At 39.3% G+C, this 25376-nt stretch overlaps 1 protein-coding gene across 1 annotated transcript in view; it reads right to left on the bottom strand.

The window, feature by feature from the left end:
* fgf2 (fibroblast growth factor 2) overlaps nt 1–25376 on the bottom strand; it is a 109168-nt gene that overhangs the window by 41026 nt on the left and 42766 nt on the right. The window contains exon 2 of the mRNA XM_078539901.1: nt 10323–10426. Within this exon, the coding sequence (XP_078396027.1) occupies nt 10323–10426 (104 nt within the window). The remainder of the gene's footprint in view (nt 1–10322; nt 10427–25376) is intronic.

Genomic DNA, 25376 nt, shown 5'->3' on the forward strand with positions numbered 1-25376 from the left:
TGGAGCCTCCTCTTCCAGTGAGTTGTTTAATTGTCCACCACCATTCACAGCTGGATGTGGCAGGCTTGCAGAGCTTAGATCTGATCCGTTGGTTGTGGAATCGCTTACTGCTTATGTTGTTTTGCACGCAAGTCGTCCTGTATTGTAGCTTCACCAGGTTGACACATTTTTAGGTATGCCTGGTGCTGCTCCTGGCATGCCCTCCTGCACTCTTCATTGAACCAGGGTTGATCCCCTGGCTTGGTGGTAATGGTAGAGTGGGGGATATGCCTGGCCATGAGGTTACAGATTGTGGTAGAGTACAATTCTGCTGCTACTGATAACCCATAGTGCCTCATGGTTACCCAGTCTTGAGCTCGCAATCTATCCCATTTAGCATGGTGTTGGTGCCACACAACACAATGGAGGGTATCCTCAATGTGAAGACAGGACTTTGTCTCCACAAGGATTGTGCAGTGGTCATTCCTGCCGATACCATCATGGGCAGATACATCTGTGGCAGGCAGGTTGGTGAGGATGAGGTCAAGTATTTTTACCTCTTGTTGGTTCCCTCAACACTTGCCACAGACCCAGTCTAGCAGCTATGTCCTTTATGACTCGACCAGCTCAGTCTGTAGTCGTGCTACTGAGTCACTCTTAATGATAGACAGTGAAGTCCCCCACCCTAGTGCCCTAGTCACCCTCAGTGCTTCTTCCAAGTGGTGTTCAAAATGGAGGAGCACTGATTCATCAGCTGAGGGGGATGGTGGGGGGGTGGAGATACATGATAATCAGCAGGAGGTTTCCTTGCCCATGTTTGACTGGATGCCATGAGGCTTCATGTTGTCTGGAGTCAATGTTGAGGACTCCCAGGGCAACTCCCTCGCAACTGTATACCATTGTGCCGCCATCTCTGCTGGGTCTGTCCTGCTGCTGGGACAGGACATACCCAGGGAGGGTGATGGTGGTGTCTGAGACATTATCTGTAAGGTATGATTCCATGAGTATGAGACTGCTCTCCAAATTTTGGCACATGCTCCCCCCAGACATTACTAAGGAAGACTTTGTAGGGTTTCCAGAGCTAGTTTGCTGTTGTTGTTTCCAGTGCCTAGATCAATGCCAGGTGGTCATTCCTTGTTGACTTTTTAGAGTTTTGATACAACTGAGTGGCTTGCTAGACCATTTAACAGTCAACCAGATTGCTATGGGTCTGGAGTCATATGTAGGCCAGACCAGATAAGGACAACAGATTTCCTTTCCAATAGGGCATTAGTGAACAGGTGAGCTTTTACAACAATTAATAATGGTTTCATGGTCATCATCAGACTTATAATACCAGATTTTTTGTCCTATTGATTAAATTCAAATTCCAACATCCCATCGTGCTAAGATTCAAATCCAGATACCCAGAGCATTACAATGGTTCTCTGGATTACTAGTCTAGAGACAATACCACTATTCCACCACCTCCCTATGCCTTTGTTACCTATAGACTTGACCAATCCAATGCTCTCCTGGACAGCTTCCCATCTGCCACCTGATATATACTTGAGCTCATCCAAAACTTGGATGCCTCTATCCTAACTCAACAAGTCTCGTTCAACTATCACCCTATCCTCTGCACCCTCTCCACGACCTCCTCCCGAAAATGTAGTGCTCAGTATTGGACACTGTACTCCAAGCTGAGGCTAACCAGTGATGAAAAGGTTTACCATAATTTCATTACTTTGTATTCTATGCCTCTATTTATAAAGCCAAAGTTTCCCTTTGTTTTTTTTTCAGCCTTATCACTTGGCTTGGCGACCTTCAAGGATTTATATACTTAAACCCCCTAGTCTCACTGTCCCTGTGCACACTTTTAAACTTTACCATTTAACTTATACAGCCTCTCCTCATTCTTTGTTCCAAAATGCATCAATTCATACTTCTTTGCATTAAAATTAATTTTATCTGTCTGCCCATTTCACCAGTTTGTCCATGTCTTTCAGAAGTTTGTTACTATCCTCCTCACTAGTTAAAAAAAGTTCTCTCTCATCTGCAAACTTTGAAATCATGCTCTTTTTCTTAATACTCAAATTCAGATCATTAATATAGAAAAATTGTGCAGTGGTCCTGAAACCAGCCTCTGGGGGTCACCACTGTATACACTTCTCTCCAGTCAGGAAAAACATTTCACCAACACACTGCTTTCTGTCCTTTAGTCAATTTTGCATCCAGGTTGCCACTATCCCTTTAACGCTTTGGGTTTCAATTCTGCTGACAGTTCTATTATGTGATACTTTGTCTTTTGGAAGTGCAGGTACCCAAAGACTGTACTACCCTCATCAGCGCTCTCCGTTACTTCAAAGAACTCAAACAAGTTAGTAAAATAGGATTTGCCTGTAACAAATCTATGCTAGCTGTTATTTACCTACCTAAGTGATAATTTCTGTCTGGGCTAAAAGGTTCCCTGCCACAAATGTTATGCTGCATGTCCTGTAGCTAATGGATTTATCCGCCTCTACTTTTTTTTGAACTTGGATCTTAGAGAGAGGAGGCACTTCATTAAATCAGGCTCCCATAATGCAACTAGGGACAAAATTTAAAGTTAACTGCTGCCAACCAGATTTCCCAAGACTTAGAAAACCTGACAGCAAAATGACTCCCTGGAGTTGCCTACTACAGGAGACAGCTGCTTTTCATAGCACTTCTTGTGGGCCATGAGAAGGAGTGCTGCCCTCAGTCCCTCAAGAAAGCTTTTGGTCTCCTTTTTGACGATTGCAGCACCTCTAAGTCCTGCAGCAAACATCCTGCCTCCTCCCCATTCCCCTCCCAGCCCCACCACCCTGATGCTTCAACCTGTAATCTATCCCAGGATCCAATCCAACATTCTCCCTCATCTCCACCTATCTACAGACAGCCCCACACTCACAATTGCCAAAGACAGTCCCCAAGTTACTTATCATTGATTTTCTTGTTGAGCAGCAGGCAACTCTGTCAATTTAATTGACTGTCAGGCAGGAAATGGAAGAAAAATGATATGTCCCTGCTGTTAAATTCACAGTAGCTAGCAGTTCCTGGTTGTAATTCTGGGCAACTGAAGACAAAAGGGAAAATAATGTAAGGGGATGTGGGGTAGGGGGGGAGGGAGGAGTAAAAACATTAGTTCATCAAAAGGTGAAATTCAATTGCCAAACAAAAAACTTCCTTGGAAACAAAAAGCTCATTTGTTGTTTGGATTAATGATTAAGGGAATTAATACAAAGGTAACTGCAGTGTAACATTACAAAAAATGTGCACATTGGTCTGATGTATCCCATATTTTTATACTCACAAAACTAATAGTCATCTCATCATTTTGTAAATTTATAAAGGATGTTATTTTAAATGCAACGAGTCCATCTTTCATTGTAAATGATATTAACATACCAAAAATATAAAATTTTAAGTGACCCTTCAAATACTCTCATATTAGACATTCAAAAAAAAAAGGAAGGCGTTTTGTTACCATCGCGTTTAGGCACATTTCTGCTTACAGTATGAAAAATAAACATTGATGGATTAGTATTAAACTGCTCAATCTGACCTAAAATACCTCAATAACAAAAGTGGCAGAAAGCCATACACAACTTTGAATACTACCACAGTTAGATAAAGCCCTTTCTTCACAGGCAACCTTACCCCTCGAACAAACTGTGCTATAAAAATGTTATTTCCCCATGTTCCTTCAATTTTTCATTTCTTCGTCCCTCGTTTTTTGAATTGCATTTCATTTTTGGAAAATATTGTCTTCATTAAAACAAGTGATGTCAGTAAAAGTAGCAATGGAATAGATCACACCTCTTATAGTCAGCATCAAATGCGCTCTCAGGTCAAGCTGAATAGAAAAATCCACTAAATTCAATAAATAGACTGGATAAATAGATAAAAGTCAAAGCAACCCTTCAGTAGTTGCTTGTGCATACCAACTTACAACAGAACTCAGTAGCTTAGCGAATAGATTAGAAATATTGCCATTTTTTACCCTAGCCCAGGACACTTTAGTCCCCTGATAACCTCCCCAGCTCAGATCAACTATTTCAGAATAAATCAATCTCGAGTACCTTCCTGGTTATATGGCTCAGTAACGCAAGTGGTGCATTTAGCCACTGAGCCGTCAGGGCATACCATAACTAAAATTGTCAGTTACCTACAGAATTTCCTTAGTTTGTGCTTTGAACTCCTACTCAATGACTGGCATTGAGGCTCCTAACATTATTTTAAGAACTTTTACAGTTAGCAAGGGAGAACAGACTCCGTTTTAACTCAAAATTTTAAAAAAAAGAGACTTGCATTAATTTGGAACCTTTTCATGACCACCAGATGCTTTTAAGCACTTTACAGCTAATGAAATATTTTTGACGTGAGGTCACTGTTGCAATGTAGGAAACACGGCAGCCAATATACGCACACCAAACTCCCACAGTGTGATCATGACCAGATAAACAGTTTTTATAATGTTGCTCAAGGGATAAATATCGGCCAGGACACCAGGGATAGCCCCCTGCTCTTCTTCAAAATAGTCCCACAGGATCTTTTGCATCTACCCGAGTGGTAGATGGTGCCTCAGTTTAATGTCTCATCTAAAAGATGTCATCTCCAACAGTGCAGTGCTCCCTCAGTACTGCACTGGAGTGATTTTTGTACTCAAGCCCTAGAGTGGAACTTGAACCAAGAACCTTCTACCTCAGAGGCAAGAGTGCTGAGCCACAGGTGTCCCAACAAACCCAGTTCCAAGAGATGACAGCAATGTGTTAACTCAACTAACCATCCAGTCCACCTTTATATTTAACATAAATTCCTTTACATTTATTATCTAGTTTACCTTTATCTACTTAATCCTATCACTAATGCTTCTCTCTTAATTTTCAATTTCAGCTGTCACTGTCTCTTTCTCCCACTTCCCATCCATTTTCCATTATTCATCTTGTACAATGATTTAACTTTCCTACTGCAGTCTCAACTTTAATAAGCATAACATTACTAGGCATCAAGACCCAGAAAGTACACACATTCCCCAAAATTCTCACTCTTCCCTCATTCACAAGTGACTTTGGTAGGGACCAAAAAAAAAATTAGCTGGGTGCATCAAAGCAGCATTACCTTTAACACTAGGCAACTCCAAAACTTTTTCCCTTTTTCTGCCTTCTTCTGAAGGCCAATAATACAGCTTTTAAAGAAAAGTGAGCTCATTTGTTTGGAATAGGCTATCACCCAGCTGCACATTTGATGCCTCTGAAGGATGTGTTACTCATGATAACACAGACACAATTCAAATAAAAATCTGTGGGAGCACCACCCAGACACCCAGCAACATGGCAATAAACATTACTTTAATTGTTTCCAAACGATCAGCACAATTGACCATTTATACTTGTAGATTTTACATAAAAAGTCTTGTTAGCAAACCAAAAAATAACAAATAGGCAGCTTCTTAATCATCTGGCTGTTGACTTTGCAGGAATATAATTATTTTCAGAGTTTCATTTGATCCTCAAAAGGAATGCCACATTTTTGGATGTTACAACAACCTGGTGAAATGGGCAGGATATGTGGCAGATGAAATTTAATGCTAAGTGTGAAGTGAGGTATTTTGAAAGGAAAAATGAGAGGCAACATGAATGGTACAATTTCCAAGGGAGTGCTGGAGCTGAGAGTACTGGAGATTAACATACACAGATGGCAGGACAGGTTAATAAGGCTGTTAAGTAAAAAGTATGTGATATTCCTTGTTTGATAAATAGAGGCACTTGGGGAAATGTTACCCCTCCACCCCCCTGCAAAATTGGGATCTAAAAATGTTAAAATCTGAAACCTGAACTTGCCCACTTATAGTTTTAACAGAGGAAAGTGGTGAATGGGGGATCAATGACCTTCCATGAGGAAGGTCCTTTATTTAAATATTTGAATGAGGCTGCATGCCTCCAATTTCTTTCTTCAATTTAGGTTTAACGCTGACCAGTTGGTTTTCCCAATAGCTAAAGGGAGGGAGGACTTCTACTTGGAAAGGTTCAGTGTCTTCCCAGCACTGCCTTTGTGCCAGGAGAAGCAGGGATGCATCACATCAGCCACCAAGCTAAACTTCTTCCCACCACTCATCTTGGGAATCAACCTCTGATTGCCCCTTTAACTCTCTCCCCCACCTCAGACTTGGGCCTCCAATCTCCCCTCTACCACCCTGTAACTAAACATGCTGGAAAAAATTAGGACTGGTGCATTCAGAAGCAAGTGCATTTTTAATGATATAAGTGATAGTTACTTACATACAGCATCTCTAGCCCTGAAAATTTAATTTTACAAGTGTAAAGTCTCATTCTTCAGAATTTAAATAGTGGAGATACACAGAAATGTTTTTCTGTCCCTTTCTTATCTCCCTCTCTCCATTAATCTTATATTCTTTCTCAATCTTTTCATCACTCTGTGAACAATACTATATTGAATTAAATCCAATTTATTCTTCTTGGTTTAGATAGTGTGTCTCAACGGTGATTCTTCAATCTAATTGGTTCATCAGCCTCACTATTTCTTATCCTCACACACTTCACAGGTTCCCTGCAGAGGATGCCATGCCAAAAATTCTCTCTGAACGGTGCAAGTTGCCACTCAAATGCTTGTCAAAAGTTTGTGGGCTGCTGTAAGTGTATTGTATGACAAGTTGTGTTCCTTCACCACTGACTGCAAAAATCCATTCCAATGTTTAAATTCAAGTTCCTGTTCTCTAATGTTGAATTGCATTTGAGGGAAAGGTACATAACAACCGACAAGCTATTGGGAGGGAGACACTTTCTCACCTTGTTCTTTCTACAAGAATGTTGGAGACAAAGATGTCTATAAATAAATAAACCAGGGTGTTTAAGCTTTCAGTTAAATAGCTAAGGAATCAAGGGCTAACATTTTCATTCATGTTTACAATCCCAGAAGATTTAATTGTTCAAAAACTCAATTACCTGGCTGCAAAGAGACAGGCAATTCTTGAGAGTCTGAACCTCCATGGTTTATTGTAGCAGGGATTTCAGATGTTGATTTTGACAGGTTCATGCTTGGAGCTCAACTGAAAGAAGTACTGGAGCCCCCTTCTTCCTGTACTGGGAATCAGAGTTTAATATCGGACCCTAATCTCAGGTAAAACTTGGCATCGCATGTTGATTCAAAGATTTATTTAAAGGTGCAATATCACAGGTAACAGACAAAACTTCAATATGATTAAATATATTGCTGTTTGCCATTAAATTAATCTGTTGTTGTTATTTTTGTTTCTGCTAGTTTACTTCTTAAACCAAATTCACAGTTGAAGTCTTCAGATATAGAATCTATCAGATTGTTACACATCTATCAATGGCAGGGTCTACAGTTACCACTTTCAATGCACATATCAATAGTAAATTAGAATTATTAAAAAGCCTCTCCAGCTGATACAAACCAGACATATATTTCAGCTCATAGGAAACATGTTCTTGCTTCTGGAACTGGAACTTTATTTTGGGCACAGCAAAAAATATCTGATAACAGGGTATAAATGGGTGAAATAGCTTTATAATACCATACTGAGGAGCATGGGAACAGATTATTGTTTACCAAGGAAAGAGTAGGCATTAAAATCAGCAAAAGTCAGGACATGTTAATTTGCAATATGCAAATTAAGGCACTGGATGGCACAAAAATTCGCATTTGTTTTCCACCTCTGGGGCATGAGCTCAAATATAAATCAGGATAATGACCCAAGACTGATTTCTCAGTTGGTCATAAAGGTCCTATGTGAAAAGAGTTTGCGCAGTCTCAGTAGGCATGGCTTACAACACAAAATTGCTCTTAATATTGGCCTACTCATTTCAAAAGATACAGAAATGGCTGCCATAGGAAATGGAAAATATTGCATTAGATGATGTTCTGTTGGGGCAAAAGCACATTTGTCTTGGCAAAGGGGAATGTTAAGGACAGAATGTGTGCAGTTTCTTCCAGTCCATAATCAGGATGTTTGTATGTAAAGTGTGTACTTCCTTACACTCAAGTGATTTTTCCTAATTTAAAATAAATTCCAGAAGCAGGCTTTTTGGTGGTTTTAAAAATAAAGATGATTATTTATTATCTCTCAATTGCCACAGATGTTTGAAACGCAATATTTCAATCACTCAAACTATCACACACGCAAAGAATACAGATGGAATTAAAGCCGTGATTATAAAAATGTAATTTATAACTCGGTCTCTGTCAATGCAGGCCCAATGCCTTCTTAGTTGAGTTGATCCTTTAGTTGGAGTGGAGATCTTTTAAAAACAAAGGGTTTTCATGAAGTCTCTTGCAGACGAATAGCCAAGAAATTGGTTATCAGGTAGACTTGAAAGCTGGAACAAGTACAGTAATTTGGCTACATTGTAAGACTTTCAGCTATGATATTCAGCAGTTTTGGATGTTTCAAGTGTTTCTCTGCTGCATTTGCCTTGTTCAGGATATTTAAACAGCAGTCCCTGAAAGTTAGTTTCTGTCACACGACTACAGGGTTAACACTTCTGGGGTCCAGACGACCACAACAAAATAGCAGTTAACAACGGTCATTCACTCTTATCTATGCCCCAAAGCATTCAGAAACTAACAGTCTAGAGATCCCATATTCATCAACTGCTGGTTCATCCTTAAACCATGAGATATTCAAACTTTGCAGGTGGCTACGAAATGCCCTTATTCAGATTCACATTTAACTAAATATTGACCACAGATTTGAATAATGTCCACAGTTTAAATGGCAACAGTCACATGTTAAGTTGCAAGCATCTTAACAGATTGTGTCCACTTTCACTAAGTATGATCTTACAGTTCATAATACCCAATATCCTTATGTTCGTACTGAGCATGATAGGAAGTAGCATTGCTTGTTTTACATGTCTTGCAAGTGTTCGTGCTAACACCCAAGTAATCAAAATGAGGATGGGTTTCAGGATAAATTTCTGAAAAAAATCTTAAAAGAAACATGCAGCATATAAGGGATAGGTGTCTATTGGTCCAGCATTTCATCAAGTAATTTGTTGTACAAAATGGCCAAGGCTTAAAGAACGAATCAACTTGCATTCAGTGTCTTTCATGGCCTCAAGACCTCTCAAATGCTTTACAGCCAATTAAGTACTTACGAACTGCTATATCATTGGGAAACTCCGTAACCCACTTATATACAACAAGTTCACACAAACATTGGGATAATTACCAGATAATCTGTTTTGTTTTAAGCCATGTTGGTTGACGAATAAATATTGGCCAGGACACTGCAAGAACTCTGTTATTCTTCAAATAGTTTCCTGCGATCATTTACATCCATCCAAGGTGGTCAAATTCAGCCTTAATTTGGTCCAAAAGATGTCACCTTAGACAATGCAGCACTTCCTCAGTACTGCACTAAGATGTCATCCTAGATTATATGCTGAGATCTGGAGTGAGGCTTGATATCACGGCCATCTAACTCAGCAGAGTGTGTTACCACAGCCAAAACTGACAAATGCTGTTGCAAAAGAAATCAGAACCACTGAACTTATAAGATAACAGGGAACTTTTACAACAGGGAACTTTTACAACTACAAGATGTCCGCAGTCTGCTCTATAAATAAATTATTTCCCAGTGTAAGCATACTGGAACAGATTTAACTTTCTGTTCTATTTAATTAAAGACAAAAATCAAACTGCCAGTACTCATCGAGAAGTAAATGAAAACTATTATGTTTGCCAACTATTTAAAACATTCACTTTTGCACATGAACTTATATTTATAACAAACCGCACATTCCTGGAAATTTCATCAGGCATGTTGACATCATCAACGAGTTGATCAATACTTCCCACTAAAATAACTCTACATAAAAGAAGATTAGGACATTTTTTGGGGATTTATAATTCTCAAAATAAATCCATAACAAAATATTTCAAATGTATTAATTATTATAGTTCTTCTGATACAGCAGCTAAACAAAGACCAATTTTTGACTTCATTCACTGAGATTGCCTTAAGACTAAAAGGCCTATTTCACATCATTTACATATGAATTAGAACTATTTAGTGTAAAGCAACACTCTGGCAAACAATACCCATGTTTTTATTTTTGCTAAAATGAATTCTTGTTTATGAACTTTTTTTAAAAACAAATAGAAACACACTTAGGAGGACTCTGACTGCATTTCATCAGTTTCAGTCACCTGCCCTCAAGTCGTACAAGTCAGAATGGTATTGACACACACACCAGCACATTCAATCTGCAACCACATAAAATGGTCCAAAAGAAAACACCCACAAACCGTCAAAGTGGTAAATAAGATTTTTTTTTTTTAAAAAAAAGTCCACTTACCGATCCATACAACTTGCCATCTTCATTCATAGCAAGATAACGGTTAGCACAGATTCCCTTGATTGATATCACTCCAATAGCCTCTGCCTGCAATTGTAGTTTAACTGGAAAAAAAAAAGTGGGTTTTCAAAACACTTGCATTAGATGTCACGAAAGCAATTTCAAAGCTATGTTTTGGGATGTAGAGGGAGAAGAGGGTTGCCTGAGAGATTCAACATGCAACATATAATTTTTGGTAGGTAACTGGCAGGAAACAGACTTACTGGAGATAAAAATGAATTGCATTAGGTTTTTAAATTTGTCACATTTTATGCTGAAATTCAACATGCAAATCAATTTGCACAGATAAAGTGTCATTCGTGATTATTTACTCCACATGTACTCTTTTAAATCAATAAATATTTTAGTTAAAACAAAAGTATTTAATAAAAGATATTACCGGTAGAACTTGGTGTCTGCATAGCTGAAAGAATACAGGTCTCACTGACTTTCAGACTGATAACACCACATGGTTAGGCCAGACCAATTAAACCGTAAAGCCAATAAACCAACTTTCAGCTATGCAGACACCAAGTTCTACCGATAATATCTTTTATTAAATACTTTTGTTTTAACTAAAATATTTATTGATTTAAAAGAGTACATGTGGAGTAAATAATCACGAATGACACTTTATCTCTGCAAATTGATTTGCATGTTGAATTTCAGCATAAAATTTGACAAATTAAAAACCTAATGCAATTCATTTTTATCTCCAGTAAGTCTGTTTCCTGCCATTTACCTACCAAAAAGTATATGTTGCATGTTGAATCTCTCAGGCAACCCTCTTTTCCCTCTACATCCCAATCAGCACTGCCACATAAGATTTGCTTCTTACTATCTGGTTGTTTCTTTAGTAAATTAAATCAAAAACATCAGGAAAGCAACATTTGTCAAGTTATCTAGAACACATGCATCGATCATGAGAAATATTATCCTTTTTACACTTCTTTAGAGCCCAACTTACTGATAGAAAATGAGATTTAATGCGATTTGATCATTCCCAAAACAATTATAAACCATGGCCTAGAGTTCCCATTAGTTTGTTTGCTTCCAATCAGCCAAACCAGTTTCAAAGATTATGAAATTATAAGGGCAAGTTACAGTGATGGGTGGTGGACTAGACAGACACTCAACATAAATGCTTATTTTTTTTTGTGATAAACCTTTTTTCAACTGTATTTATAAGTCTGCACCAAGTTACCAAATATATATCAAGGACTATTTTATAATATAATTAAAACACAATTACTTACTATTACTTTGTGCAATTGCATTGGTTCATGGAAGGGTTTATGTTTGTGCTTATGCAAATAAGTTTAAATTCCTAGCCATAAATTCCTAGCCATTATACCAAAACACATCAAGATTTAATAGTCAAGCTCATAGTGCAATATTCAGGTGAAACAAGGTAACTGGAGGAGAATGAACTGCATAATTCAGTCTTCAATTTAAGTATTGCTGAAAATAAGAGACATATTGAAGCTTTTTGTTATGCGCTCATCAGGACAATTCACAAGAACACCAATCTAAGAGGAAAACAACAATTTATACTGTATGTGAAGAGAGCGTGATTGGTTGGCAAATGGACTCTGGTAGAGGCACTGCCATGGAGAATGCACTAGTGATGGTGACTGACAGTTAACTGCCAAGCAATATTTGAAATTTATACGAGGCAGCTTGACCCTGATTAGTCAAGGCATTGCTCCGAGGAACGAGTCAGCGAATGGCTGTCACTAATTTTGTTTAGCTGAAACAAGCGCAACGCAGACAGAAAGAACATGTACATACAAAGAACTTTGTTTTAATATATGTAGCTTCCAGTACATGCAAATGCACCACACTGCGATCCTGACTGACAACCTTAAATTGGTCGTCAGCATTATTCTTAGCACACTAAGCAATATTTAGCAAATGTTGTCCAATCACGGAATCACATCTAATGTTGGAACTGTGTTTTGAGCTTTGCAAACACGGGCTAGTTGAGTACGGTCTGTACCTCGCCCATGCAAACAACGGCTGGGACATGTTGTTTGATATGATCCGCCAGTCTTTGGCCTACATACCTAGCATCACACTGGCACTGAAATTCATATACCACATTACTCATTTGTGCGATAGGCAGAACGTCTTTTTGGCTTGACGGCAGCATCCTGTTAGTGGCAAATACCACTCGTGTTGCTACTGCATAGTTGCAGCAGGCAGAATGTCTTTTTGGCTTGACGGCAGCATCCTGTTAGTGGCGAATGCCACTCGTGTTGCTACTGCATAGTAGCAGCATGAAACATCAAGCTTCACCTGTTGCTCAAATTTTTGAGATGCCTTGCCTTTCTAGAGTAATCTGAGGTAGACTGGGCACTTTTCAGGGCCGAAAGTGATGGCCTTAGGCCCATTCATGAGTTTGCGTGATATATAGCGCAAAATGATCTGATCAGAATAGCCATTATCCTGTAGGATGCCTTTGATGCATCCTATTTCAGCATCAAGCTTGCATGATGAGGAAATGGCTTGGGCCCTATTTACAAGGTTACAGAATTCATTGAACTTATGAGCTCAGCAACTTGCGCAGTTGAGTTCAGTTTTAATGACACCATGCTCAAATAAATGGTGTTGCCATGGGAACCCCTCTAGGCCCAGCTCTTGCAAACATCTTTGTTGGGTTCCATGAGAAACGTCTCTTTGATGGCATGACACCTAACCTCCTACTCCTCACATATGTGGATGATATGTTTGCTATATTTAAATCCACAGCTGCATGTAATAATTTCCTTACATGTCTTAATGTGCTCCATCCTGCGCTCAAATTCATCTTTGAAATGAAACAATCAAATGAACTCCCCTTCCTAGACGTACTAGTTGAGAAATCTGCCAGGGTGTTCTCTACCACACTATACCACAAGCCGACCTTCACTGGTCAATATATGCATTGGGATTCTTACAGTTTCACATGCTATAAGGTTCGTTTTACATACGAACATACAAAACAGGAGCAGAAGTAGGCCATTCGGCCCATCGAGCCTGCTCCGCTGTTCAAGACGATCATGGCTGATCTGTTTGTATTACTAATTCCACATTCCCATTTACCCCCGATAACCTTTGATTCCCTTGCCTAACAAGAACCTATCTACCTCTGTCATAAAGATATCCAATAGCCCCACCTCCGCCGCCTTCTGAGGCGGAGAGTTCCAAAATCGCACAACCCTCAGGAAAAAATTTCTCCCCATCTCTGTCCTAAAAGGGCACCCCCTAATTTTAAAACAGTGCCCCCTGGTTCTGGACTCACCCACAAGATGAAACATAATTTCCACGTCCATCTTGTCAAGGCCGTTCAGGATCATATGTACTTCAATCAAGCAACCCCTCACTCTTCTAAACTCCAGTGAAAACAAGCCCAGTCTGTCTAACCTTTCCTCATAAGACAACCCACTCATTCCAGGTATCAATCTAGTAAACCTCCTCTGAATTGCCTCTAATGCATTAGCATCCTTTGTTAAATAAGGAGACCAAAACTGCACACAGTATTCCAGATGTGGCCTCACCAATGCCCTGTATAACCGAAGCATAACATTCCTTACTTCTATGTTCAATTCCTCTCATAATAAAGGATTGCATTCCATTAGCCTTCTTAATTACTTGTTGGACCTGCATACTAACTTTTTGTGACTCATGCACAAGAACATCCAGATCCCTCTGCACCTCGGAATTCTGCAGTTGTTTTCCATTTAAGTAATACTCTGTTTTTTTATTCTTCCTGCCAAAGCGAACAACTTCACATTTTCCCACACTATACTCCATCTGCCAGATTTTTGTCCATTCACTCAACCTATCTACATCTGTCTGCAACGTCCTTACGCCAGGTAGATAAGGTGGTTAAGAAGACATATGGGATATTTGCCTTTATTAGCCGAGGCATAGAATATAAGAGCAGGGAGGTTATGCTGGAAGTGTATAAAATGCTGGTTAGGCCACAGCTAGAGTATTGCATGCAGTTCTGGAATCCACATTATAGGAAGGATGTGATTGCACGAGAGAGAGTGCAGAGGAGATTTACCAGGGTGTTGCCTGGGCTGGAGAGTTTTAGTTGTGAGGAGAGATTGGATAGATTGGGGTTATTTTCCCTGGAGCAGAGGAGATTGAGGGGGAACATGATTGAGGTGTATAAAATTATGAGGGGCATAGTTAGGGTAGACAGAAAGGAACTTTTCCCCTTGGTGGAGGGATCAATAACCAGGGGGCATAGATTTAAGGTAAGGGGCAGGAGGTTTAGAGGGGATGTGAGGAAGAATTTTTTCAACCAGAGGGTGGTGGGAATCTGGAACTCACTGCCTGAAAGTGTGGTAGAGGCAGAAACCCTCATAACATTTAAGAAGTATTTGGATATGCACTTGCGATGCCATGACATAGAAGGCTATGGGCCTTGTGCTGGAAAATGGGATTAGAATAGTTAGGTACTTGTTTGACTGGCGCAGCCTTTTTCTGTGCTGTAGACCTCTATGACTCTTCACAACATACATTCCTATCTTTGTCTCATCTACAAATTTAGCTACCATGCATTCGCTACCCTCATCTAAGTCATTGATACAAATTGCAAAAAGTTGAGGCCCCAGCATAGATCCATGCGGGACTCAGCTCATGGCAACCTGCCAATCAGAAATTTACCCATTTATGCATACTCTGTTTACTCCCAACCATCCAACCTTCTATCTATGCTAATATGTTACCCCCTATACCATGAGCTTTTATTTTCCACAATAACTTTTGATGTGGTACCTTTTTGAATGCCTTCTGGATATTCAAGTACAGTACATCTACAGGCTCCCCTTTATCTATGGCGCAAGTTACTCCTTCAAAGGTCTCCAATAAATTGGTTAAACATGATTTCCCTTTCACAAAACCATGCTAACTCTTCCTAATTATCTTGAGTTTCTCCAAGTGCCCAACTAAAACCTTCTTAATGATCAATTCTAGCATCTTCCCCACGACAGATGTCAGGTTAACTGGCCTATAGTTTCCTATTTTCTGCCTCCCTCCCTTCTTGAATAGAGGAGTTATATTTGCTACTTTCCAGTCTGATGGAACTTTTCGGGAATCAAGCAAATTTTGGAAAATTAACACCAACCTCATTAGTCACCTCTTTAAGACACTATGACGAAGTCCATCAGGATCCGGAGACTTGCCAGCCTGCAGCTTCAACAGTTTGCTCAATAAGGCTTCCCTAGTGATTGCAATTTCACAAAGTTTTTCTGTCCCTTCCACCTCCTGATGTATAGCTATTACTGGAATATTTTTCATATCCTCTATAATGAAGACCGAAGCAAAATATTTGTTTGTTTCATCCGCCATTTCTTTATTATCTACTATTAACTCCCAATTCTCGCTCTGTAGAGGACCAACACACACTTTACTTACTCTTTTCTTTTTTAAATACCTGAAGATGGTCTTGTTATCCGTTTTAACGTTTCTAGCTAGTTTCTCTCGTACCCCAATTTCTTTATCCTGATTAACCTTTTAATCATTCTCTGCCGTTCTTTATATTCTGACCAATTGTCTGTCCGGCCACTCACCTTTGTGCAATTATATGCTTTTTCCTTAAGTTTGATACTTTCCTTAACTTCTTTAGTGAAGCAAGGAGGTGGGCATTCCCCTTAGAATATTTCTTTATAGGAGTATACTTATTCTGAAATAGCCACTAAAACGTCTCCCACTGCTCCTCTATTGAGCTATCACCGAGCCTAGTGTCCCAGTTCACTTCAGCTGGCTCTGCTCTCATGGCCACATAGTTGGCTTTATTTAAGTATTATTGGCTGCCACGAAAGTATAATAATACTCATAATATTGTGATTTAACGTAAAAGTAGGTTTAATAGCAGGGTTTGGATAGTTTCAGTAAAATGGTGGGGGAGACAGCACGAGTGCGAGCGCGGGGGGGGGGGGGGGGGGATGGGGATCTGTTTAAATCTATTGTGTGTTTTTTTTAAACTGTTGCCTTAACGGGAATGTAACTGGAAGCCAGATTAATTAGAGGTTTTAGGAGTTATTTTAGTAGTAATTTGTAGACCTATGCATGGGCTTGAAATCTTTTCTTTTGCTAATAAATGTTTAATTTAGTTTGGAGTCTAGAGTCTTGGTGGACTCATTACTACTGAATTCAGGGCATGCATCTCGAAATAAAATACAAATTGCAAAATCACGTGATCAAGTTTCCCTTGTGGGTTTGATCCACCTGGCACACATCATCTTCCACGTCATAACAAAGTGAGGGCTCTTTGCAGGATATTTGAAATTGCTTGATTGGTTCAGAGTTGGTGAATCTTAGGGTCATGAGTATGAGAAGCACTTTGAATTAAGGAGTTGGTGTGAGGATTTTTAAAAGTGGCGAGACTGCATATATCCATGGCTAAAACCTTTTTGGAAGTAGAAGATCCAACTCTGACTGGGTTACAAAAAGTATCTAAGGGTAAGTTAACAGAGTTGGCGGATAAGTTGCAGTTGGGGTTACCTGAAGGAAAAAGAAAGCAGACATAGTTGAAGTGACAGCACAGCATTTAAAATTGGAATTGATGCCTGCCACGAGTGAGTCACAGCTGGAGGTAGTGAGACTTCAGTTAGAAATGAAGAGGCTTGAATTTGAACAAGCAAAGAAACTGAAAAAACTTGAATTGGAGGCAAAAGAAAAAGAAAAATAATTGGAAATGAAAAAAACTGGAACTAGGAGGCAGCAGGAAAGGAAAGGGAAAAAAAGAGATTATTTCAAAAAGAAATGGGAATGCGATAACCTGACCTCCAGAGGGAGAAGCTGACAATGGAAAAGAGGGAGAAGCTGACAATGGAAAGAGTACCAACTTGAAAAGCTGGACTTTAAGAGACATCAGATGCTAAGCAAATTCTTGATGATGAAAAAAACCATTAACCTAAAACCCAGTGGGGAGATGTTTAAATTTGTGCAAGCTCTTCTGAAGTTTGAAGAAAGAAATGTGGAGACATTCCTTATTTCATTTGAGAAGATAGCTAAACAGATGAAATGGCCACAAGAAAACTGGACATTGTTGTTACAATCCAGGTTGGTTGGTAGAGCACATGGAGGTTTATACTTCACTGTCAGAAGAAAAGTCAGTGGACTATGATGTGGTAAAAAGGGCTATTTTGAGTGCATATGAGTTGGTTCCTGAAGCATACAGGCAGAAATTTAGGAATATAAAAAACAACCTGGGTAAACTTATATTGCATTTGAGAGTAAAACAAAGTAATTTTGACCGGTGGATACGGGCATTAAAGATTAAGACAACATATGCAACTCTTAGATAAGTAATTCTTTTGGAAGAATTTAAAAATTCAATTCCTTTGATAGTGAGAGCTCATGTGAAGGAACAGACGATTAAAATGGTAAGAGAAGCAGCAGAAATAGGTGATGATTACGAGTTAGTTCATAGAGCTAAACCTTTTTTCTGTTCCCCTTTTAAATCAGAGAAGGATAGAAAGTGAGGTGAAAGAAAGGTGGGTGGTCAGAGAAGAGAATGAATAGATGGGAATTCCCAGGAAGTTTTTTCTCAGAATAAAAAGGAAGGTGCTGAGGGTAGAAGTAACACTCAAAAATTGAGGTGTTTTCATTGTCATAAAGTTGAGCACACAAAATCAGTGTGTTGGAAATTACAGGGAAAATCTGTTGGAATTATTGCGATGCAGAAAAGTTCTGGAAATAAAAGTACTGTGGGTTCTGAGGTTCAGGCACAGGGAAAAACAATGGTTTATATACCGGTAAAACAGGAAGGATCAGTGAGAGGTAAAGATTTAGCAGCGTGTTCACAATTTACCCAAGGGAGTTCTGAGGAGCAGGCTGCAGAAATGTTTTAAAGATTTTGTAGGTGAAGAGGAGGTCTTTCCATGTGTACAGTGTGGCATAGGTAAAGATATTAAAATTTTAAGAGACACAGGGGCTAGTCAATCCTTAATATTGTGGGACAGTGATATTTGTTGCTCAGAGGGAGTATTTCAGGAACAAATTATAATAAGTGGGGTTCATGGAGATGCTAAACCTATTCCATTGTGGAAGGTAAATTTAAAGAGTAGTTGGAAAACAGGTGAGGTGATTGTTGGAGTGGTGGAAAAATTGCTCCATTGCAGGGGTTTAATTTATTTTAGGTAATGATACAGCTGAGTCACAGATGTGGGTGATGCCTTTGGTAGTTGAGCAGCCTGTGGAGGTGTTTTCAATAGAAGTGTTGCAGAAACAATCTGGATTGTTTCCAGATTGCGTGATAACAAGGTCATAAGCTCACAGATTGAAACAGGAAGGAGAGGAAGTTAAAAGGCAGAGAGAAGATGTTGAAATTCAATTAGCTGACACTGTCTTTGATAAGATTTTCAAGAAGGAAGAATGGAAGATAATGCAGCTGAGGTATTTAGCTCAAGGCAGTTGGTAGAGTTACAGAAAAAGGATCCATAAATAAAACAGTTATTAAAACAGCTTACTCAGAAACAGAAGCAGAATGTATTCCAGAATGTTATTAACTTAAGGGTAATGTGTTAATGAAAATTGGTGGCCGAATCAAGTTTCAGCAGATGAAAGCTGGAGGGAAGTGCATCAGATTGACATAACATTTGGATATAAAAATGAGATCCTGAGAATAGCTCATGAAATTCCAATGGGGGGCACATTTAGGAATTGAAAAGATGTAGGCGGAAAAAAAAACATTTTTGTTGGCTTGGATTTCATAGAGATGTAGTTAAATTCTGTAGAACAGTCAGGTGATAGGGAAACCACAAGCAGTATTTAATCCGGCACCCTTAATTCCAATTCAAGCATTTGAAGAACCTTTTACTAGGGTCATAATTGATTGTACAGGACCCCTCCCTAAGATTAAAAGTGGAAATCAGTACTTAATGACAATAATGGGTGTGTCTACAAGGTTTCCTGAAGTGATACCTTTGAGAAATATTGCAACAAAGAGAGCTGTGGAAGAGTTGACTAAATTTTTTTTTTTACATGGTATGGTTTACCAAAAGAAATACAATCAGATCAGGGTTCAAATTTCATGTCACAGCTGGTTAAGGAAGTAATGAACACTTTGGGGATAAAACAGTTTAAGTCAACAGCTTACCATCCTGAATCACAAGGGGCTTTAGAACGATGGCAATAAACTTTAAAAACTATGATGAGGGTGTATAGTCAGGACTATCCACAGGGTTGGAATAGGGGAATTCCATTCTTGTTATTTGCTATTTGGTATGCTCCTAATGCATCGACTGTATTTATTCCTTTCAAATTAGTCTATGGTCTTGAGGTAAGGGGACCACTGAAATTGATTAATGAGAAATTGGTGGATCAAAATTCAGAAATTACTCTCCTGAATTATGTATCAAACTTCAGAGAAAGATTGCACAGAGCATGTCAGTTAACTAGGGTGCATTTAAAGATATCACAGCAAGTGATGAAAGTGAAGGCAGATAGTTTTGCTGCTGGGTAAACAGTGTTAGTTATGTTACCAGTACTGGGTGACTTGTTAAAAGCAAGGTTTAGTGGGCCTTACAGAATTGAAAAGAAACTGAATGAAGTAAATTATTTAATAAATACTTCAGAAAGAAGAAAGTAGCAGAGGGTGTGTCATGTAAGTGTGCATAAAAAGTACATTGACAGGAAAGAGGACCAAAAGGAGGTATTAGTGGTAGATAAGGAGAAAGAGATAGAAATGAAGGATTCTGAAATTGATTTTCCTCTAACCAAATTGGGTAACGAGGGGGTACTTGAAAATTTAAATGTAATATTGAGTTACCTTCCACACAAGTGAAAAAGTGATTTGAAGAAGCTATTGCAGTCACACAAAGCTATCTGTGGGAATAAGCTGGGGAGGACAAATTTAGCTGCACAAGGTCAGTGTGGAAGTTAATCTTCGAAAAGGCAATATCCTTATAGATTAAATCCAGCAAAGCTATCACGAGTGCAGAAATAAATTGAATTCATGCTGCAAAATGACATCATTAAGTCTAGTTGCAGTAACAGGAGTTTGCCTATTGTGCTGGTACTGAAACCGGATGGAACACAAAGATTGTGTATGGATTATCGAAAGGTGAATGCAGTGACAAAAGTGGATTCATATCCTATACCATGGTTCAAAGATTGCATTGAGAAAGTGGGATAATCAAAATTTATCACAAATATTGACTTGCTGACAGGATATTGACAAGTACCGTTATCAGAGAGAGCAAAGGAGATATCGGCTTTTGTGACGGCAGATGGTCTATACCAGTTTAAAGTCATGCTATTTGGTTCAAAAAATACACCTGCAACATTTCAAAGACTAAAAGTAATTGCAGGACTGAGCAATTATGCTGTTTATACTGACGACTTGATAGTTTTCAGTCAAACGTGGGAGGAGCATTTATAACATCTGGAAGAATCAGGTAGTTGACTACAAGGAGCTAATTTGGTGATGAAGTTGGCCAAAAGTGAATTTGCAAAAACATAAGTTACATATCTAGGCCATACCATTTGGCATTGTAAATATGGCTCAGAGAAATATGAAAGTCAAAGCTACCGTGGATTTCCCTGTGCCTACAACAAAACAAGTAGTGTTGAGATTTCTGGGCATGAATGGGTTTTACCGGAAATTTGTACCAAATTTTAGCAGTGTGGTTGCTCCATTGACTGAACTATTAAAAAACAAGAAGTTTCAATGGAAACAGGAGTGTCAGAAGCCATCTGACAGTTTGAAAACTGTATTGACTACGACACCAATTTAAGTTGACCATTGAAGCAAGTGATATAGGCATTGGGGCCATACTGCTGCAAGATGAAGAAACTGGAATTGAGAAACCAATAGGGTATTTTTCACGGGAGTTGAATGTACAACAGAGAAGGTATTCAACGATCGAAAAGGAGACTCTGGGTCTGGTGTTAGCGTTGCTGCATTGAGGTTTACATTGCAAACAATTCATCAGAAACAATTGTTTATACCGACCACAATCCTTTAAAGTTTCTGGACAAATTTTGAGACCAAAGTGCAAGGCTATTCAGATGAAGCTTATGACTGCAACCATTTAAGCTACAGATTATACATGCGGCTGGACGAGAAAAGCTAATTGCAGATGCATTGTCAAAAGCATAAACTTCAAAGGAAAAGTAGACATTTAGAACCTGGATATGAGACTGAAATGACTTATGTTGAGACCAAGGATTTGTATATATATTATGTTAATGCGTGCATCTGGTAATGTAATAGTGTGAGTATATAGATAAGTATAGGAGGTAGTGTAAGATGGGTTAAGAAAATGAAGCCGTCTTTTTAAATTTATGACGGTTCATTTTCCCGTAAGGAGGGGGTGTCACGAAAGTGTAATAATTCCCGTAATAGTATTATGATTTATTGTAAAAGTTAATAGGAGTGAGTGAGTGAGTGAGTGAGTGAGTGAGTGAGTGAGTGAGTGAGTGAGTGAGTGAGAGAGATTTAATTGAATTGGAGACAACTGGTCTGGAGGCTTTGACTCAAAGGAGGTTGAAGTTATGGGTCAGGGAAGATCTACCAGAAGTGTGAAAAGCCTCCAGTATTTTGTGCATTAAGCTGCTGTCTACAGAAACCGAAGCTGTACAAAGCCACTTTGAATTCTACTGTCCAGGGTATTGTGTTGGCTCATCTGGATCTGTTTAAATCTATTGGTTTTTTATTGTTGCCTTAACAGGGGTGTAACTGGAAGCCAGATTAATTAGAGGTTTCAGGAGTAGTTTATAGTAGTAACTTGTAGGCTTATGTATGTGCTTGAAATCTTAAATTTTTGTCAATAAATGTTCAATTTAATTTTGTAAAAAATCTCGGGTGTCTTAGTGGACTTATTACTACTGAATTCAGGGGAATGCATCTCAAAATAAAATGCAAATTGCAAAATTGTTGTGCCCGAACATGGATATAATCCGCTTGGATATCCTTCATGGATATGTTCCACTTTGGCACACATCATCTGCCATGTCATGACACAGCAACCTTATAAATAGAGGGCAAGCCATTTGCTCACCATGCAAGATTGATGGTGAAATAGGGCACATCAAAGGCATCTTGCAGGATAATGGCTACCCTGATCAGAGCATTTCACGCTGTATATCACGCAAACTCATGAACAGGCCTAAGGCATCACTTTCAGCCCTGAAAAGTGCCCAGTCTACCTCAGATTACCCTAGAAGGGCAAGGCATCTCAAAGATTTGAGCAACAGATGATGCTAGTTATTTCATACTGCTATTATGCATTAGCAACACGAATGGTATTAACCCCTAACAGGATGCTGCGGTCAAGCCAAAAAGACATTCTGCCTATCACACAAATGAGTAATGTGGTGTATGAATTTCAGTGCAAGCGTGATGCTAGGTATGTAGGCCATACGTCCCAAACACTGGCGAATCGTACCAAACAGCATGTCCCAACTGCTGTTCGCAATGGGCAAGGTACCCGACCGGCCCATACTTGCAAAACTCAAAGCACAGTGTCTAACATTGGATGTGATTCCGCAATTGGACAACATTTGCTAAATAATCCTCAGAATAACGCTGACAACCATTTTAAGATTGTCAGCCGGGCTCGCAGTATGGCACATTTGCATGTACTGGAAACTACAAATAATAAAACATGGCCCCGTTCTTTATAGACAGAAATAACATACACACACATTGTGCTTGTTTCAGCTAAACAAAATTAGTGAAGCCATTTGCTGACTCATTCCTTAGGGCAATGCCTTGGCCAATCAGGGTTAAGCTGCCTAGTTTAAATTTCAAACAGTGCTTGAAAATCAACTGTCAGTCACCATCACTGGTGCATTCTCCATAGCAATGCTTCTACCAGAGTTCACTTGCCAACCAACCAGCACTCTCTTCACGTGCAGTATAAATTGTTGTTTTCCCCTTATATTGGCATTCTTGCAAAGGGTCCTAATGAGCGCAAGACAAAAAGCTTTGATATGGCACTTTTTTCAAACAATACTCAAGTTCTGCACTACCAAATGACTATCGTCATTTTACATTAGATCCTTAATTTTATACATTTTTGATGTTATTTTATTGTATTTACATAAATCCTTTAATATAAAGTATTTAAAGGCACTTTTTATGAAGCATTATCAGATAAAATCTGACACCAATGAGGAGATATGACAGATGATGAAAAGCTTGGTCAGAGGTAGGTTTTAAGGATCACTGAGTGGTAGAGAGGCCGATGGATGGAATTTCAGAATCTCGGGCCTAGGCAACTGAAGTCACTGCCACAAGCTGTGGAGCATTTAAAAGTTGGGATACTCAAGAAGTAGGATTACAGGAGCACAGAGATCTCAGTGTTGCAGGAAGTTAGAGTTAGTGAGGAAGGAGGCTATGGAGGGATTTAAAAACAACAATGAACATTTTAAAATTAACACCATGCTGGACCAAAAATGATTGTAGGTCAGTGAGCACTGGGTGATGGGTGAACAGCAGTTGGTGTGAATTAGGATACAGGGAGCAGTGTTTTAGACAAAAAACTTTATTGCAACTTGGAAAGTAGGAAAATTGGCTGGAGTAGGAGTTCTGTGCAGTACAAACTAAAGAAATCAAACAGAAAACCAAGGCATTACAGTGCCTGCACTGGCAAGAGTGTGTAATTAGAGCATGAAAAGCTGCAGAAGCAATTTCCATTTGAAATGTTGCTACAAAATTTTGATGGAGAAATTGAAAAGAATACAACATTTAGGTTCAGTGAGCAAATGTATGCGCAAATACTAACATTTCAAACATAATACAGCAGAGTCCTATGGCATTCTTCATGGAGGAGAGAAATGTTACATTACCAGGGACACTGGCTTATCAGCACTGGGAAAAGCCATAAGGTCTGGTAGCACCAGAATAGAATAAATTTACCAGTATTTTGAGGTGAGTATTTTCAGAGTCTGAGTCTGGATTTTCATCTGCGAGTCAGGTGTGCAGAGTTGGGAGAATTCCTGGCTCTGCGAACCCATCTTTTCAAAATGGCTCACTGGACATCAGATTTTCTGGATCCGGGGTGAGAGTGTGGCGGGGGGGCGGGGGGGTAACCCCCAGAAGTGGTGAGGATGATGCCAGGTGTGGAGGCGGGCTGGACAGATGGCCTGCCACAGGACTCCAGCACTGTCCAAAAATTAATAGAATAAAACATAAAACATCCCTCCAGCCCTCACCCCTCAAAGCCCCACATATTCCCCATGCCACCTCATCTCCTGTACTCCATGGTGCCTCATACCCTCCATACCAACCTATGTCCCCACACCCAATCCCATACCCTCTATACCATCTATGCTCCAGTACCAACCCCATGGACCTTTATGGCATCCATGCCCTCCCCCATCATATTTGCCCTTATACCTATAACACCAACTCACCAGTATCCACCATGGGCAGACCTTTGGACCCCATGTACAGGTGAGATAAAATAAAGTTCCAAGTGTCTATTGCAGACCTAACTATATTGAAAAACCGTTCATTAGAAATATACTATATTTACATTCCTTCAACTACATAAAGCCTTACATCAACAAACATTTCACTCAAATGCACACTTATAACAACAGGCATTTAAATTCAAAGTCCCAGGTCAAAGAGTCCATAATCATTTGCAGCTGTCAAACTGTGAAAGATCAGGCACCCTACTGTGATAATGGTTGGTTGTGAAATCAGTCATGCAGCATTAATCCAGTAATGGAAGCCCTCAGGTCTATGTCAACAGACAGTGAAATAGCAAGCAATGATTAAATAATCCAGACATTTATTTTGACAGGTCTTCTTGACACTTGATTTTCATAGGTCTGCTGACAGTTCCAATGAGCTTGACAGTTAACAAGTTTATGCACTTTACACACACTCATGCCTAATTTTAAAAATACCTCCCCCAAAAGGCATCTGACCTCATCTCCAAAGGTTTCTGCACCAGATCCATAGGGTGACCGTACCTCTCCGAAGGGGTACCCTGGCCATCCAAAGAAATGCACAACGTTCAGACCTGTTCTTACCAGGTCTACTTTGCATACTTCAGGATC

Source organism: Cetorhinus maximus, chromosome 1, assembly GCF_964194155.1.
Source record: "Cetorhinus maximus chromosome 1, sCetMax3.hap1.1, whole genome shotgun sequence".
In the NCBI taxonomy this organism is placed as follows: Eukaryota; Metazoa; Chordata; class Chondrichthyes; order Lamniformes; family Cetorhinidae; genus Cetorhinus; species Cetorhinus maximus.